Below are 20000 nucleotides of genomic sequence, written 5' to 3' on the forward strand. Positions count from 1 at the left end.
GGATTATACTTGTGTAATTGCTGGAGGTAAGGCTTAAGCAGATGCTGTCAGCGTCATCCAAATGTGGCACACATATTGGACTTCTGTAGTACATAGCAACAGTCACTAAGGAGGCCATTTTGCTAATGGTCAATTTCTCAGAGAGATAGTGATGTCATTGCGAAACCAAAGAATTGTGGTACATTGGCCAGTTATCATTTTACTTTGAGGTATTGCGATTACTCTCTTACAGAAAAGAACATCTGCAATCAGGTTTGAACCTGTTTTTGGACAAAATGTCTTCGTGATTTCACTGACCTTAACAAGAGCCCTCAAATCAATAGATGCAAAAAGCTCCCTAACATAACATCAAAGATCCATCGACATATTTCACCGCAAGAACAATGCCATGTTAGCGTAGGCTTCCTTTTTCTGATCCCAAACACACCATTGGAAAATATGCCCAAAAAGTCTCATCTGACCCATGCAGCGAAGTTCAGCATTGGAACATTTCCAATTTTTTGAGTGCACAATATAGCTAATTACTTGTGTTGTTTGAATAATACAGTCTGCTTTGCTCATATTTATTAAGGGTGCCAATTTTGGCAGGAAGTGTGCTAATGTTTGTAAGTGTCAATTACAAATGGCAAATTATTTTGTACAGTAATATGAATGCAAATGTCAACAAAGCTTGTGGCAGTCAGCAAGCTGACTCATAGGACTCACACCTCTCAGTGCATCATTGAGAAATATGCTAAATTAAAGTAAAATTATAATAATAAAAATATGCATCTATATATAAAAAAATGCCTTGTGTATTTGATTCTTAACAAAAGAGCCGTTGATCCAACCCTACTGAGATTCATACTCAGGGAACAGGCTATAGACACCCAGCTGGCCATTGTTCCTCCAGTCTGAAATACTGTTGGTCTGTAAGTATTTCCAGTAGGTTTTAATCCAGAGACCCAAATATGACCATCGTCGGTTCAAATATGCTGCATGATTTATTTTGGGCGGAAAGCTTCAGTAATTGCACAAATGCACAAATTTGACTCCCCTGAGAGAGACAGAGAGAGAGGGAGAGAGTGAAGAAGCAGGTCTCTGGTTTGAAGACCGTGATAAAGAATCAGGGAGAACGCCCTTATCGAGCCACCGCTGTGAACCTGAACCTATGTGTACGCACTCTTTGTGAGGTTTGATCCAGAACGTATGTTATGAGGAGGGCTGCTGAACGTGATGCGCGGTTCAGCTTAGCTGCAGAAATGCAGAGCAGGGAAATAAACGCTGAAATCAGCCGTCTGCTCTGTCCTCCCTGGTCTGAATTATTTACCAGCTCAAATAGAAAACATATCACAAAGAAACACGGGAAGATCTCCGGCCGGGGTGACAAATGTGTCTCTTTCCAGATGATTACCTTGTATTTCAGACATTCAACTGCCGCTGCAGAAAAAAACTACTAAAAACCAGAATTGTAAAATTATTAATAATACACTACCGATGTGCTTGCCTTTTTTTCCAAGGCCGACTGGTTCACTATTGGCGGGATTTGGAGGTTTCACCAGCCCTCTCATACCTACCAGTCAAAGAAAGACCCTTCGGGTTTTAGCACCAAGCTTCAGATGGAAATGCGAGACTCTGAGCTTCCTGTTTATGGATTGAGGCTGGGAATCTTTCCTCCAACTGCATGCCCCTGTGTGCCCTTCTGGTTTCCACACCGACTGCGTCCGTTTCTTTTGCCTTTCTTTTCGTCTGGCTGGTCCTTTAATTCCACTGATAACGCTTTGGGAAATTACATTCTTACGCTTTGAGTTATCCGATAGGAGCGCCTCTATCTCTGAACTTGCGAAGTTATCAGGTTTTCTTGAGGTTTTTAGGAGCTGTTTTTGTCAAAGATTTTTCCGGTTAGACAGAGCAGAACAACTGGCCTCATATGGAATTTTTGGGACACTAATTATGGTTTTAGGGAAGTCACATTAATGTGCATTCAATTAAGAACAGCAAATGTCACAAATATTAAAGAAAATGTAACATATCTACACAACAATTTTAAGTCATAAATTTAGGTGAATGGTATATACAGTACATATGATTTTCAGGAATGCAATTTCGGTATTAACTGAATTTTGACCGGACAGTGATTTTATAATGCTTTTCCCTCACCTGTGGCCTAGTGCGAGACATGTATCTTCAGCGTGTGAGAGAAACGTTAAAGAATGTTCTAGCATGAGGCCCATTGGGTGCTAATCACTCCATCAGTGACAGGCTGATTTTAATGCATCATAAGTCAGCAGAGCTTTACCGGTCATTCTGGCTCCACTGGGGATTCAGCAACTCGACGGGGGGAGAAATAGGTCCAGTTTCAAAATAAACAAGTGGTAGTTGGTGAAATAAATCAGGGGTAAGTGCCAGTTTATTTAAACACAGAGTCCCTGGGGGCAGGCACAGGTGCTTACACTGTGTCAGGCCTGGGATGTAAATCCTGAGAGAAACACAAGTGCTCTGCCTGGTAGTATTGACCTGTATATATCGACCTGATGGAGCAGGCACACGCACACACACACACGCACACACACACACACACACTCACACACACACGCACGCACGCGCACGCGCACACACACACACACACACACACACACACGCACGCACAGGCACGCACACACACACACACACACACACACACACACACACACACGCACGCACACGCATGCACACACACACACGCGCACACACACACGCACGCACGTACACACACACACACGCACACGCACACACACACGCACGCGCACATGCACACTCACTCATTCACTGCATTAATCACTCATTCACTGCATTAATCACTCATTCACTGCATTAATCACTCATTCACTGCATTAATCACTCATTCACTGCATGAAGCACTCATTCACTGCATTAATCACTCATTCACTGCATGAAGCACTCATTCACTGCATTAATCACTCATTCACTGCATTAATCAATGTTTTTTGAGCAAATGGGGCCAGGCAAAATGTGTTCATTCAAGCTGAGAGGACCACAGTGCTACAGGAAGTTAAAAAATCGATGTATTCAGAATTGAACGTTTTTAATTCAGTTACCAAAAATTAAAAACTTCCAAAGTGTGAAGATTTTAAATAATGGAAAAGACCGATACATAAAACTATAATTGAGCTTGAAAACTGACTGAAGAAAAATGCAAGTGGAGGTCATAGAATAACCATGGACATATTAAGCACAAATGTGCAGATCATTCAAGAGATGGATACAAAGGGCTGGCAGTTTAACACGAGAAAGGCCATCAGGCATTTGGACTTTAAAGACAAGCTGAAATCAAAATTACCTTTTTCCTCAATTTAGTCAATTCTTCATAACCTTACGAACACATCTTATATATTACCAAAAAAGATAACATTTTAATACTTGTGTATTTTCACACCAACATTTTTTTTTCCATCAACTTCCTAGAAAACTGGATTTTACAAGATTTTGTTACGTCACTGTGTATCAGTGAATTTAAATCAAATAATTTAGTTTCAATATTCATCAGATCAATTTTCCGTTCCCCTCCAATCACTGTCCTTTCATGCAGCGGTGCGTATTCTTCCCCCTGGAGCTGCAGACTACAGCTCTGCTTCCCCCTCCTCATTAGCGTCAGTCAAATCGACTCCCGGCCCTCCAAAACCTCCCCCAAAAGAGCCGTTTCACTCACGTATGCGTCACATCACAGAAACCAGTGCTGCTCAAACTTCCGTTCAGCGTGTCTTCAACATTAAGATTACTCCAGTATGCTGCTCTTTCCATGACCCATCCTAAAATCTGTTTAAAATCGGGCCGCTAAGGGCGCAGAAATCAATGCTGTAATGCTGGGCGAGAGGTGGTAAAGTTCTAGGTGTTAAGTTCCTAAGTTTCATCTTCCGGGTTTGCATCACGAGGGGAGCTGCAGTGCGTGTAGCGGGAGGAAGGCCAGCTCACCTCTCTGGGTCTCCGGGCCGGGGCTGTTCTCCCGGCCGCCCGGCCTCCCCAGCTCGGGGGTCTTCTCCAGCCGCTCGCTCTCCTCCTCTTCGTCCTCCTCCTCCTCCTCGCACTCGTAGTTGTCGAGGATGGGCGTCTCGCGGATGGGCATGCCGATGGCGGCCCCGTGCGGCTGCAGCCGGCCGCTGCGGAAGCTGTCCCGGCCCTGCGGGCCCAGCAGGACGGACGGGATGTAGTGGATCTCGTGCGTGGCCTCCGTGCTGGCGCTCTTCTGCGGAGCCCGTCTGCGCCGGCACCACCGCCGGCGCGCGAACAGCACCACCGCGAAGAGGAGGATGAGGAGGAGCAGCGCAATCAGGCCTCCCTGAGAGAGAGAGAGGGAGGGAGGGAGGGAGAGAGGGAGAGAGAGAGAGAGGGAGAGGGAGAGAGGGAGAGGGAGAGAGAAAAAGAAGTCTCAGCAATTTCCATTTGTTCCAGTTTAATGACGATAGCCAATTCTTAAATTGATAACGCACCTTCTCAGCAGGCTACCGAATATCACCAGTGCTGTCACAGCCACAGCCAGAACTCCAGGCCCTGATACACCAATAACGATGACCGAATACTCAATACCGAATACAATCAATATTACCATTGCTATTACATTGTTATTACTGCTTTATTGTCGTTAATATCATTGCAACCACAGTTGTTTTTGTTGTTATAAATACTGTACCGTTCATTTTTGTTACGTTATTCTTTTTGTTAGAACGAGGTTCTTTCTCAGGTTTCACCGGCGATGGAAACGAGCAGACTTTGGTTCTCTGTTGTCAATCTCCCGCCGTGAGTTATCGTTGTCAATCATCCCTGTCACCCATCGGTCGTCATCATCAACCATGTCTGTCACGGCTCAGCGTGACTACCACAGTAAATCATCACTGGCCCCACAAATAATCCCTGGTGCTGTACAGTATATCATCGCTGACTCTGCTGATCACCACGGCGACGCTTCCCGACTAACACGGAACGGAATCTCAGACAAAATGGCTGCCTGGTGACTCATCCTGCAGAACCACTGGAGCCCAGTGAAGCGGTGTGGCCTACCGCCTGGCGGGGGGCTTCTGACACAAATATTTTGCTTTACATTACACTTAACAACACATGACAGAGAACGTCACATCATAAAGCTCGCTCGTTCTCTGATTTATGAGTTCATGCCCCACAGGGGTCTGTTGACAACTTCATGCATAATGTTTTGGGATGGCCCTCCTGCAAATCAGTTCTGTAACCAAGTGGCTGTAACCTTATCTAATATTCCACGCTGTCCCAGAGCAATAATTTTAAATGACAATTTGAAACTTGATTTATCTCCACCTCTAAATGTGTATGGCTGGCTGGCCTCACTGCTGCTAAAAAGATGTTTGCACAAAGATGGAAGCCACCACACTCCCTGTCCTGGTCTCACTGGGTAAAGAGTGTTCCCCAATTTGTCTCCATGGATACATTGATTGCCCGGATCCATGGAGCTAATTGCAAAAAGTTGGATGCCTGGCATTCAGATGCGTGCTATCAAATCTCATGTTATGATTTTGGGTTGTTTTGATTTTTGATTCGGGCTGGCATTTGATCAAGAACTGTTTTGCTTGATCATTATAACACAAATTTGTATCATAAAGAAATTCCGTAGAAACGAGACACAAGGCCAATAGTCAAAAGGATCGAGAATTAGACCAGCTGCATTCCGGCCACGAGTGCGAATGTTTTCTCTCTCTAAATGTCGTAACTGATTTGTCAAACGTGTTTATGCGTTCGCGGGCGCGGGCTCAGAGGCTGTTGCGGCTCTTAAATCAGGATTGCCGAGATGGAGCGGGCGTGCCCGGAGCACTCAGGGCTCCTGTCAGTCCACCTGAGTGACGGTGACAACAGGTGACGGCGAGAGACTCCCGACGCCTCGGCGCCGGGCCCCGCTGCGGGAGGATAAAACTTTTCTCTCTCTTTCCTCCGTCTTTAAATACCCGTCAGGAGCCGCCGGAGGACCGGAGGACTGAAGCGCCGCTCGGTCACGTCAGTCTCCGCGCGCAGCCTGGAGCGACGAGGAGAGCGCGCCATTAATCACGCTTCACAATGCCGGCTCCCCAAAGCGGGGAAAAACACGCGTCCATCACCGATATACACACGCCAACTTCAGGACGCCTGTGACTCCACCGACGGGCAGACACACCGGACAAATGGGTTCGTCAATCACACAAAAAAATACAAATGAAAATAAAGCGCTGGTGGGGACCTATCCGTATCAAGACATTTCTTGAAGCAAAAGAATGACAGGCAAGAAGCCAGGTGCCATGAATGCCTGGTTGTGATATTGTATCCAGATGCCATGGACGCCTGGTTGTGATATTGTATCAGAAGCCATGGATGCCTGGTTGTGATATTGTATCAGATACTGTGAATGCCTGGTTGTGATATTGTATCAGAAGTCATGGATGCCTGGTTGTGATATTGTGTCAGATACTGTGAATGCCTGGTTGTGATATTGTATCAGAAGTCATGGATGCCTGGTTGTGATATTGTATCAGAAGTCATGGACGTCTGGTTGTGATATTGTATCAGAAGCCATGGATGCCTGGTTGTGATATTGTATCAGAAGTCATGGACGTCTGGTTGTGATATTGTATCAGATACCGTGTATGCCTGGTTGTGATATTGTATCAGATACCGTGTATGCCTGGTTGTGATATTGCATCAGATAGCATGAATACCTGGTTGTGATACTGCATCAGATAGCATGAGTACCTGGTTGTGGTACTGCATCAGAAATGAATGGGCAATACATGGGGCAGGGTCCCGATAAAGGCTTGAGCCCAGGGTGAGCCGTCGATGAGGGTATGGGATTCTGACTGTGGCTGTGTTGGCACTGGCTGGTAGCCTGGTTAGAAGGTGCATTGCTGGTTTAAGAGCTGGCTATTATCATTAAACTGGAACAACTGGTGAAAGGGACCTGCAGGGAAGCTATGTCCCTGCCATCAGCAGAGGTCATTTTGCCCCAAGGAACCATTTCAGAAGAGCAGGGAAACCCTGAAACCATCCACCCAGCCAGCAAGGTCACCACCACAGCTGTGCACCAGCCAGACTCCCAGTGTCATCTTCTCCAATCAACTGAACTGAGTATAATAACCACAGGCTTGAGCGTTTAAGTCATTAACAGCAATTTTCAGTGAATACATTAGAAATTATTTATATTTTTTTGGTCTCTTTATTCTAATAATGGGACTCTAGTTTGATTGAAGGAAAACCTTGGAGGAGCCACCAATACAATACAGACCAACCTTATTGACAGGAATGACAGAATGACAGCCAACAGTGCTACACATGCAATAACTCTGTTGTGCCACTGGTAGATGACACAAACCGATGTGGCAGTCATTTTGACACACTTTGGGTGCACAAATACTTAAAATAAGGTCTTTATTTTCTCAGGGTAGGTTGGTACAGCGAGGGTCAATAGGCAGCAAACAGTTATAGCAGGGATAAGGCAGTTCCTAAGCGATAGTCCAGGTAAAGGGTCAGATCTCCAGCAAACAGATGTATTGAGGATAATCCAAAGAATAGTCGCGGTCACAGGCAATGGGTCGAAAAACTAGAACAGAACGATACAGAAGGAATAGGCTAAACTCAATGGTCAGGGACGAAACAGGTATCAATACGAAATTGAAATACTGGAGAGTATGGAATAAACACATAACAATCTGGCAACTAACTGCACAAACAGAGGGCTTTTTATACACAGGTAACGAGAGGGAATGGGAATCAGCTGGGGAAACAATCAGGAAGTGAAACAGGTGAAACAAATTAATGAAGTGACAGGGAGACTACGGTGTGCACGGAGGTAACAAAAACACAAAAACGCTAACAACATAGGCAGAATACAGAACATGAAAAACACAAAACCTAACAGAGCGCACATAATTATTTTTGATTCAAATACATTTCTGTGATCGATTGATCTTGCCTGGTTCAACCGAGTCAACCGAGAGGACGAGAAGGCGAGCACTTTGCACTTTGCGAGTATTTCAAATGATCCAGTGCCACAGCAGACAAGCTCAGGAAAAGCAATTTGCAAGTGACGCAGAGCCTCCGTAATCCAATGGCGTTTGACTCGGGGGGTTGGGCTTCCTGAAACCCAATTTCATCGGCCTCCCCCAGGACCCACCACGCTCTGCCGTTTCCCTGGCGACCGCTCCAGAACCGCGGAAGTGAGCCGGGTCTAATTTCACACCTACTCCACGGCCCGGTCTGAAGAGCCCAGGATTACGGCGGTCCCTCGGGACCTCGGCTGCGCTTCCAACCCGGAGAACATAAAACCGACGCCGGCGCCGCAGACAATACGGGACGAGGCATTGCGGTCTGGAGGTGAATAAAAGAAAAACATTTAAGAATCTGCGTGCGAGGCAGCCACGCCAGGAGTGTGCGTCTTCCACGCGTGATGTCACTTCCTCCTTCACTTCAGTCTTGACTTTCTCCTCAGTTCTCATGAAAGTTTGAAGACAAAATTTTCTGATTTCGGTGAGTAAAATCTCATAAAGGTTTTCCGTCCACCTTCGGATTAGAAGCTTTGGGAAAGTTCCGGACATATGAAATGATATAACTGTATGAAGTGTGGGCTCTATTTGTCTTTGTACGGATCTTTGCGGTTATTTCAGGCTCCAGTGAGTGCTGTTTGCTGCTGCATCAGCTGCCGGCCGTGGTCCATCTCTCTGACACGGTCCCCTTCGCCAGAGTCCTACGGGGCTGCCGGGTGACGCCGCGTCCTGTAAGCCGTTTACCGTAATCTGTTATCCCGACAGGGCCGGAGCAACGGAGCACTTCTGAAAACCTGCCGGACGAAGGCAGGAGAATGACAGGCGTAGCCTATCGGGCGACCGTTTGAGTCTGTTAGCATCGGCACGCCAGGTTAGCGGCTCCTGGCTCACCATGCGTTTCGGTTTTAAACGGCGTGATACCCATGCATGCCAACACACAGACGTGTGCAGACACACACACAAACTGCGCACACAAACGGCATGCATGAATGTGCACATGTAGGCACATACAAACACACACTGATTAATCGTCTTCGTAATTTGCCCTTAAATGCATGCTATAATTATGTTCTTATATAAGATTTTTTCTTTTATGTGGTGGAGGGTCATTGAGGATACACATGTATGCACACACATGGAGGCATGTAAGGAGGGAAGTACAAACACACACACTCACACACACTCACACTCACATATTTATTTTGTGTATATTTAACCACATCTCCATCATTCAATTCAATTTTATTTGCATAGTGCTTTCCACAAAAAGTATGTCACAAAGAGAAAAAATCCTCAGATGGTGAGGAGAAAAAACTCAGCGGGGGCTAAAGGCAGGGCGGGTAGAGGCCAGCGGGGGGTAAAGGCAGGGCGGGTAGAGGCCAGCGGGGGGTAAAGGCAGGGCGGGTAGAGGCCAGTGGGGGGTAAAGGCAGGGCGGGTAGAGGCCAGTGGGGGGTAAAGGTAGGGCGGGTAGAGGCCAGGGGGGGGTAAAGGCAGGGCAGGTAGAGGCCAGCGGGGGGTAAAGGCAGGGCGGGGTAAAGGCAGGGCGGGTAGAGGCCAGCGGGGGGTAAAGGCAGGGCGGGTAGAGGCCAGCGGGGGCTAAAGACAGGGCGGGTAGAGGCCAGCGGGGGGTAAAGGCAGGGCGGGTAGAGGCCAGCGGGGGGTAAAGGCAGGGCGGGTAAAGGCAGGGCGGGTAGAGGCCAGGGAGGGGTAAAGGCAGGGCGGGTAGAGGCCAGCGGGGGGTAAAGGCAGGGCGGGTAGAACAGAAACATACTGAGAGGTCTGGAGAACTGTGTGGAGATGTGATGAGATACTACTTACAGTTACAGATACTACTTGTCAAGCCCACAGCAATGTCAACAGACACCAGCCTGATTACTGCAGTTCTCATACCAACTCACTTTGGGCACGTAATATCTGTCACCATGAAGTGCATTGAATAGGATGGAAGTATAATTTCATGATAAGCAGAGCTTCTGGAGAAAAGCAGCGGCAGAAGCTTCTCGTTTGAGCAATTTTGGAATTGACTTGTGCATGCCCAGAATCGAGCTCTCAACAAATGACTAATTGAAAAGTCTGCTGGGAGATCCGTGACCCAAACGGAACCACACAAGCACATCAGCACATCTCTCCACATGCTCCATTTCTCCCAGTTAAATTCTGAAATGAATTCAACATCTTCCACCGTGCCCACGGAGCCCTGCACCACCTCGCTCCCACCTATCTCTCTGACCTTCTTCTGAGCCAATCACCTTCTCCTGAGCCACTCACCTTCTCCTGAGCCAATCACCTTCCTGTTCAGTGAGCTCCTGCTCTTCTGACCTACCCGCCATCCTGTCTACACACCACTCCTCTGGAAAACACACACACACACACACACACACACACACACACACACATACACATACACATACACACGCACGCACACACACACACATACACACACACACACACACACAGACGCACACACAGACACACACATACACACACACACACACAGACGCACACACAGACACACACACACACGCACACACACATTTACTCTTCTCTCTTCTCTCACTTGTTTTTATGATTTCTTTGTTTTTCCCTTGCTGAATCTCTTTAAGACCCAACATCTGTTATTTTATTGCTTTATTAATTCTGTACACTCTGTCTTATCCTGATTCCCTGGTAAAGTGACCTTGAGTGTCCAGAAAGGTGCTTAATAAAATATATATTAATATAATATAACTGCTTCCTCCCACAGTAGTTATGAGTGTGTGAGTGACTGGCATGTGTGCCCTTGGTGGCCGTTCAGGGTATATTCCTGCCTCTTGCCCAATGCATGCTGGGATATTCATGCTGGTGTCATTATACTGCTTCCCTACTCTCATCTGGGACCAGGAACCAGGGCACGAATCAGATATTATTATCGATGATTATGTCTAATGCTATTACTTGCATTATTGGCCCAGCTGCAGGTACCCTGTCGGTGCCGCTGGCTAGCCATTTTTCAGTTGGTGTCTGTACTAAAATAATGGCGAGGAGAATTAAAGTGAAACAGACCATCACTGTTGATCACGTCAACAAAAATAATAACGCATTGCAGTACAATAGAGTTCAGTTTTAAGTATTCTTTTGTCAGAAAACCCTCAGCGTCGGTCACAAGCCGAGAGGCAGTTAGCTTCCTGTTAGCGGGGGCGCAGCTGCAGTCAGAGGAATGAGTCTCTCGCTGCTGTTCCGTTTTGGTTATTGAAAAATAAGTGAGAAAAGCAATCTTGCTGTGCTGGGTCAGCCAAACGCCAAACCCCAGCAGGTGCTAGTTTAGTTCCGGCATTATGGCAGAAAAGTGGGCATAATTGCATAATTGAATATAATCGGATAAAGCTAAATACCTCTCCTGATTCTTTTCATGGCTTAATCTGGAGTGGAGGAACAGGAAGAAGGCGGGATAGTGGAAAGGGAGGGAGGAGAGAAGAGGAGGAGTGTGAGATAGGGGGAGGTGAGGTGGGGATGAGAGGTACAGACTGTGTGCTCAGCTGTCTCTCCGCTCTGCTCTGTGACTTACAGCCCAGCCGGCGAGCTGAAGCAGCGCTAACGCTAATGCTAGCACTGACGCTAACGGTAACGCTAATGCTAGCACTGATGCTAACGCTAATGGTAACGCTAATGCTAGCACTGATGCTAACGCTAACAGTAACGCGAATGCTAGCACTGATGCTAACGCATACCGCTGCTCATCTAGAAGTGTGTGTGTGTGTGTGTGTGTGTGTGTGTGTGTTGGAGTATGTTTGTGTGGGTGTGTGTGCATGTGAGAGTGTGTTTGTGTGTGTATGGGTGTGTGTGTGTGTGTGTGTGTATGTGGGAGTGTGTGTGTGCGGGTGTGTGCACATGTGTGTGTGCATGTGGGAGTGTGTGTGCGGGCCTGTGTGGGCGCGTGGGTGTGCGTGGGTATGTATGGGAGTGTGCGTGGGTGTGTGTGTGTGTGTGTGTGTGAGAGAGAGAGAGACAGAGAAAGGGAGATAATGCCATGCATGATTATTGATAACGGTGCAATATTGGGTTGGTTCTCTAAAACAATGACTAAACAGTGTTGCTGGCATTGAGCAGATTCTCTTGGCCAGAGCGACTCACAGTGCAGACGATGTGTAACGGTCAGAGATAGACACGCTGTAATTCTGTATATGGGGAAAGTGTGTACAGTGCAGAAACTGCAGACTCTATCGACAACATGTTTTACAAACAAGAACAAAACTGCACATATGAGCATTCAACTACATTCAATAAACAACAACAAATAACAAATGGACACAGAACCACCGATAACAATGGAAAACGTTATAAGCATGTCTTAAGGAGAGGTAAAAGTGTGAAAAAGTCCATCTTAGTTGTAGCTGGGTTTGGGAAATTATGCAAAGCAATTTGCTAAAATATAAATGACCAATCTAATTATTATTGAGTCTGTATCTCTGTATTGCTACCCTTTCTGTCTGGCCCTGGAGAAAGTGCTTTCCGTCCGCCTGACTATCTTTCTCTCTGTCTGCCCTATGCGCTATAATTAGCCAGCAGACCTCTCTTGGATACATTTTCCGGTAGTTCATTCTTCAAACAGAAATCCTTTGACGTTTTATTCAATTTCTCTTAATTTCATCTGGTTTTAAAACGCTGAGCTTCTCAAACCGCACAGCTCTTTGGGAGGGGACCGTTCCAAGATGGACGCCCGGTGACGCATCGCGTTGTCCGTTCCGTCGTTGCCACGGGGCGGGCTAGCCTTTCACCTCTCCGCCCTCCCTCTGGGAGTCCGGCGCGATGGCGGGGCGGCGGTCCAGAGAGCGGCCCCTCTCCCGCCCCCCCGCTGCGAGCCGTGTCTCACGTCCAACGGGCGGGATGATGGATGCCCACTCAGCCACGTCTGTGCTGCATTTTAATCTCCGCGGGGGCTCTTATCCGTCCGCCCTGGCGGCCGCAAATCAGCCGGCGGTAACACGAGGCGGGGCGGGGGGCGGACGGAGATGAACCCCCGAGCAGAGCATCGGTGGAGATTAAAATATGACAAACGCTGAGATATTGCGCATTAATCGCGGAGGAAGGAAGCGGCCGGGGGAGATGCATGCCATCTGGACTGTGCGCGGACGCTTCCGGACACTCCCACAGAGACACTCACGGGCCGCTTCAGAGAGGATCAATCTGTACATGAGGGAGCCACCTGAACTGAGATGAGTGTGGACATATCAGGAATCCTTTGGCAGGCTAGACGCAACAGCTGACTTCCAGACTTACATATACTGTAGGTCTTCACAGCTAGAAGAACATCGTTTTTTTTTTTGGGATACAACATACAAAATGGATTTAGATTGAAATTAGCCTAAATATAACAAAAATACATTAAATACAGAAACTAGAGTGCATTTAGCATAGTGCAGACCTCCGCCTAGGCACAACAATCTCCCATCTCACGAAAGTGCACAGCAAATGTCTTAGCATTTGCTTTTCAACAAATATTTGGCCTGATTTAGACTTGAAAAAAAACACCAAAATGTTTCTTCCTCTTTGGAACCTGAATGTGCACAGCGAATTTCATGACAATTCGGCCATAAGTTTTCCAGATATCTCTGTCACGGACAGACACAAGGACCGACAGATAGACAGAGCAGCAGACGACCTTCCAAAAGCTCCTTGGTGGAGGGAAAAAAAGGCTTTGAAAAGCACAGCTATGCATGTCATTGAAGCTGAGAGTACCTTAAAATAGACCCGCACACCATATGCGCATATGCATACCTGAAAGAAATAATTAGCAGTCTTTCACTAGGGCTTAAGACAAGGAGACAGATCTGCAGGAATACTGCTGTCTCTGCCAATGCACCTCACAAAAGATCCAAACACACACACACACACACACACACACACACCCAGACACCCAGACGTGTGCACACACACATACACACACACACATAAATACACACACACACACCCAGACGCGCGCGCACACACACATACACACACACACACACACACACATAAATACACACATACAGACACACATTTCACTTCTCTCTCACACATTGTACTCTCTCTGAGTGGTCAGTCTACGTGGCCCAGGTACAGACAGGTATGGAGAGAGGTCAGTCTGTGTGATACAGGTACAGACAGGTATCGGGAGAGGTAAAGGTAAGGTAAAAGTAAAAATGTTCCTAATAAAGTGCTGGGTATATATATCGTGCCCTAAGAACCACGTATTCATGACACTAACTCATTTTTGTAAAACATGTCAGTTAGAGCCTCTCAAAGGTCTCAAAATACATTATTGTTCTGGATTGAGACATGCTTTACTGAGCTTGCTCTGGTGTATTGGAATCTATGAAATGAGAAAGTGCAAACCTCACCTTCTGGTCCTCTTGGTAGGTTCAATTGTACCAGTCAAATGCAATGGAGCTCAGAAAAGTATTTGAATCCGAAACAATTACACTTTCGACCCATGTCTGCCCCCGGCACTCAGCACGGCACCCTGGACTGAAGGGCCCCTAAAAGAGACAATGTTACAGAAGCCAAAGAAAAATAAACTGTGCTTCCACATCAACGCGAGTCCACGGACCTCTCCATGATACGGCAGAATCGCTTCAAAAGGCCTTAGTATAATGGCAAGAGTCAAAACGGATGTACAAGACAGCAGCCCACGGACTAGCTCTAAAGCCACAAACTTTCCGCAGCATTGTTATAGTAGAATGAAATACGTAAATACATAAATACTGCATGAGGAGCTGGGGGGGGTGGTGGGAGCAGAAAGCGTGTGGCTGAAAGCAGAGAGGGCAGCCCTGGGTCCGTTCCCTCCGGGCCCCGGGCTGAGAACAGAGCGGGTTCTCCCGGCCCGCTGACAGGCCCCGGTACCGGAGCGGGCGTGACCCAGCGGCCCCGGCACCGCGGATCGATACGGGCCGACCTTCCCGCCCGCCTCCTCCCCACCGCTCCCGCTCACAGATCACCTGTGTTGACAGGGCCGCCGCGCCTTCTGATGCCCTGTCTGCAGAGTCGCAGGAGGGGAAAACGGGGGGATACACAGGGTTCCCAGACGAGCGATTCGCCCGCGTGTCTGCAGGGCAGCGTGTGGAAGCACCTGGTTAGAGTTTCCACTTTAATCCCGCACACTGAACCCATCCCATGACAACTCTCCATTTCACAGGGGCTCAAAGGGGATTTACAGGGCGGCCTGTAGCGTAGTGGTTAAGGTACATGACTGGGACCCGCAAGGTCGGCGGTTCGATTCCCGGTGTAGCCACAATAAGATCCGCACAGCCGTTGGGCCCTTGAGCAAGGCCCTTAACCCTGCATTGCGCCAGGGGAGGATTGTCTCCTGCTTAAGTCTAATCAACTGTTCATCGCTCTGGGTAAGAGCAAATGTGATGTAATTACACCTCCACACCTTACTCCGAAGACCCAGCGAGCATGCAGTTGAGATTCTTTCAAACCCATAAATATCACAGCATCACAACATAATTACAGACACCACAAATCAGTCTAATTTTTAATAGAAAACGGAAAATAATTAATTATAAAACGGTAATCGGATACTTCATGCACTTAGCAAAGGAAGTCTTGAGGATCATTATCTAATATTCTGTGGTGGGACTAATCCACTTTTTTTTTTCATGTGCAGTCATGGTGGAATTGTGCAGGGACCAACTGACAACGCAGTGATTCTGACAAGTGAGGGCATTTGGCTGTCACCTTCCTCAATGTGAGATTCAATTTGGCCCGTCGTTTCGCTGGCAAAGTTAGCGTAAGGAGAGTTTGCCCGGAGCGCGTGCAAGCTCGGATTTCTCACGCGGAATTAGAGGGCTGAGACAGAGGGGCGGAGAAGTGCGGAGGCAGCACTTTTCCCATTAGGGCAGTGACACCCGTCTAATTCCGTCTGTTCTGCGGCTCACGGCAGTCGACGCTCACGCGCTCGCCCCAAAAGCCCATTTTATAGACGATTGGAAACGCCTCTGGAAAGAGTACTGATGCGGCCATGTTATTTTTAAAAGTTCACGGCTGAAATTGAGGGTAAGCTACACGGGTAATGCGTACAGGGCCCCCACATAAAGGCCTCTATCTTCATTCTCAGCTCAGAGTCTGAAGAGCAGCACGCAAGCTCATTTAGGGTGTGGTCAGATGCACTTTTGACTGTCACTTTCCTGTCAGCTTTGACCAGTCTGGCCATTCTCCTGTGACCTCTCTCATCAGGCATTTCTGTCTGATGAACTGCTGCTCACTGGATGTCTTTTTTTTTTTTTTTTTTTCACCATTCTTTGCAAACTCTCGAGACCAGTGTGTGTGAAAATCCCAGGAGATCAGCAGTTTCTGAAATACTCAAACCAGCTTGTCTGCCACCAACAATCATTCCACGGTCAAAGTCACTGAGATCAAATTTTTTCTCCATTCTGATGGTTGATGTGAACATTAACAGAAGCTCCTGACCCGTATCTACATGATCGTATGCATTGCACTGCTGCCACACAATTGGCTGATTAGAAAATCGCATGAATAAGTAGGTGTAATAAAGTACAAATGTTCCTAATAAAGTGCTGGGTGAGGGTACATTTCACAGGACTGGTAATACTCTATGCATTGGCACAAACACTACTTCAAAAGTCCTATGCTTAATGAATTTGTATGAGATGGAGATTTTACTTGCAGCAATTAAAATAGAATACAATTTAAATAAAGGAATGCATGCATACTTAAATACATGCAGACATAAATATTGCATAATGTAAAACAACATCTTCCAGCTTGAACTTCCCACCGTCTCCTGGTGGATGGTGCTTGCCCTGTTTCTGAGATCCACACATTACAAAACCATATCTGATTATTATTATTATTCAGGTAAAAAGCACTGATAAGCCAAACAATAATATGCATGGAAATAATAATAATAATTAAAAAACCGAACTAACACTGAGCTAACACATTGAGGCAAAGTTCTCACACTACTCAACAGCAGTAAAAAAAGTTCTTTAAGTGAACATGATGTTAATGGCTTTGACATTGATGATGATGATGATGATGATGATGATGATGATGATGATGATGATGATGATGATGATGATGATGATGATGATGATGATGATGATGATGATGATGATGATGATGATGATGATGAGGTTTGGCAGTGTTTTATTCACGGGGTTCTCATTACTGCACGCATACACCTCTCTCCCCTGCTGTGATTGATCAATTACCATCTGAACCCCCTAACGATCTTACTTTCCTCTTCTCCCTGCTCTGGGCACCTGCCCGGAGCTCTAGCCCAACTTTTCCTGCGCACCCCCTCCTGGCCCAGAGCTCCAGCCCAAGACCAGCCGTACAACTCCCTCCTGCCACTGCTGATTCAGCTGGAGCACCAAGCCTGTCCCCTTGCCTGACAGTGCCACCCATTGGTGTTCCTGCCATCCCTCTACCTCATCTCTGCTTCAAGTTTATAATTGGATATTTATGTACTTTTATTTTATTATTTCTCTCTACAAACCAGTGTCAACCAGCGGCAGATGGGTTCCCCTACTGAGTCAGGTTCTGCTCGAGGTTTCTTCCTGTTAGCCAGGGAGTTTTTCCTTGCCACTGTTGCCCTTGGCGTACTCTTGGGGACCGGTTTCTCTGTGAAGCTGCTTTGTTAAAAGCACTATACAAATACAAATTGATTGATTGATTGATTGACATATAAAGATTTTAAGCAAGATGTTTAGTTATGTATCCTGCCCAAAACAGATCAGAGCCAATTGTATTTGTATCACTCTGCATTTCTTGGACAAAACACACATAGTCCTCAAGAAGCTTCCATGGCCTGTGACTTTAAAGCAACTCAGCCGAAAAATAGCTATTTACAGAAATTATGTGGACTCCACTTCAGTCATGGGCCAGTGGTGTAGCGCTTTACAGAGAAGAGGAGTCAGCGTTTCCCACACAGTGACACTCCTTGGCGTAGAGATACTTGCAGGGACTTTACCCTCAGTATCACACTTATAGATCACACTGTGCTGAAGGGTCTGTGTGTCGTTATGGCTCCAAACTGACCTAGAACTGAATGAGCTGTACAAGCGAAGTGATCCATCATTTGCGGGCAAACACTCCTTATTAAGAAGTGCTATTCCTGCTATTTCACATGACACACCCACCCACACACAGCAAAATGCTTCAAAAACTTTCACAAACTCTCAAACACACTCAAATGCACTTAAAACCACACACACACGCGCACACGCACACACACACACACACACACACACACACACAAACACAAGTGAAGTAGGAAGCTGAAGATTGCTGCCCCACAAGGTGAGTGTATGCGGAAAGAGCGAACTCCTCCACACTGCCACCTCACAACCCTACCTCATAAAGCTACACACTGCCCCCTCACAACACAAAACTTCAATCTCACGACTCCACACTGCCACCTCACAACTCCAAACTTCAATCTCACTACTCCAACTCACGACTTCACACTGCTAGCTCACTACTCCAACTTCTACCAGGGAGCTGAAGATTGATCCCCCACACGGTGAGTGTATGTGGGGGCTCTATCAGACAGGAGGGCTCGGGCAGACTGAACGCCAGAGAGAGGCAGGCGTCCCCAGCTCACCGCGTCTCCGTGGAGAGGCATGGCCTCCCGTCTCACCGCCGCGCTCAGATAAGACGTGTTTGCCTTGATAAACATCCCCGTCCCCTTCATTCGTCAGAGCGCTCTCCGTGGAGATGCACATTCTGAACACTTTCAATTTTCATCAAGAACAAAGAGTGGGAGAAAACGGAAGAAAGAGCAGCAGGGAAAGAAAAACAGCGAGTGAGGAGGATGGTGAAAAATCACGTGTGTTCAGTGTATTCACTCCCCTTCCTAACACTTCTCTCTTTCCTTTGCAGTTTGTGTCTTATGTCCCTGTTCTCTTTCCGTAGCCTGTTTATTAATTTCGCCTGTGTCTCCGCCTTCCACTCCTCATATGCATTTCCTTCCTGTCGCTTGTCATTCGCTTCACCTGTTACTCATTGTGTGCTTGTTAAGTTTTATGTTTGAGCCTGTCCTTTTCAGTTCTTGTTGCTAGTTTGTCGTGTCCTGTATCTGACGTGTTACCTGTTATTGTCCTGTCCCTGGGTCTATCCTCACCTGTGCGGTATTCTGTTCTGTTTGTTGTTCTGTTTTGGGTTCCCTGTTTACGACCTCTGCCTGGATTATTTGTATTCGTTTCTGTTTGTTGCTCTGTTTTGGTTTCCCTGTTTACGACCTCTGCCCGGATTATTTGTATTCTGCTTCTGAATTGTTTTTGTATTTTGGCCTGTGTGTACTGCCTGCCTGTTACCTGAACACTGCCTGTTTTTCCCTGATCTTGATCTCCCTTTATACCCGTTTGCTGTTTTTTGACCTCTGCCTGCCTGGATCTGCCTTTCATTTTTAAAGCCTTCTGTTTTCACATTATCCCTGTGCCAGCGTTTGGCTTCTCTGTCCCGCGTTCCTGACACAGAGACAAAGTGATTGGCAGATTCTTTTTTAAATAGCACAAATTCAGATCACAGAAAAAAAGACCAAAGTAAAGCGTCCTCTGCAGCTTGTGGTTGTTTCAGTTCTGTTACTTCTGAAAGCCAGAATCAGGAAAAGCGTGAAATGACAGTTTAAAAAAGGTACTATACAGTAACATGCAAAATAACTGCATGTTAAAATAAATGTTTTTATCTGTGTCTGTAAATCCAGCCCCATTACAGTTTTTTACAATCGTTTTCACACTTGTCTCAATACCATGTCCACTTTTTCAAAACACTTAACACATTCACCATATCATTAGACTATGTGAACTAAACTGTGGATATTTTTGCATTGCTTTGATACTAAAGGCATTCAATCACCACTTCTTCCAAAATTCATGAATACCTCTCTCAGTCAGTGTTCACTACCAGCAAAAGTTTGTACAAATACAGCAAATTTTGCAGACATTTAGATACTCTGTTCAAAACAGTTAACTTTCAGTTCAAAACCCAATAAAATTCTGATCATT

General features: G+C 46.6%; 1 protein-coding gene across 1 annotated transcript in view; it reads right to left on the reverse strand.

Moving 5' to 3' along the window:
- The window catches only part of LOC133140879 (astrotactin-2-like), a 408973-nt gene that overhangs the window by 286502 nt on the left and 102471 nt on the right, over positions 1 to 20000 (reverse strand). Inside the window, exon 3 of the mRNA XM_061261152.1 lies at positions 3952 to 4315. Coding sequence (XP_061117136.1) covers positions 3952 to 4315 — 364 coding nt within the window. The remainder of the gene's footprint in view (positions 1 to 3951; positions 4316 to 20000) is intronic.

Source organism: Conger conger, chromosome 11 (assembly GCF_963514075.1).
Source record: "Conger conger chromosome 11, fConCon1.1, whole genome shotgun sequence".
NCBI lineage: Eukaryota > Metazoa > Chordata > Actinopteri > Anguilliformes > Congridae > Conger > Conger conger.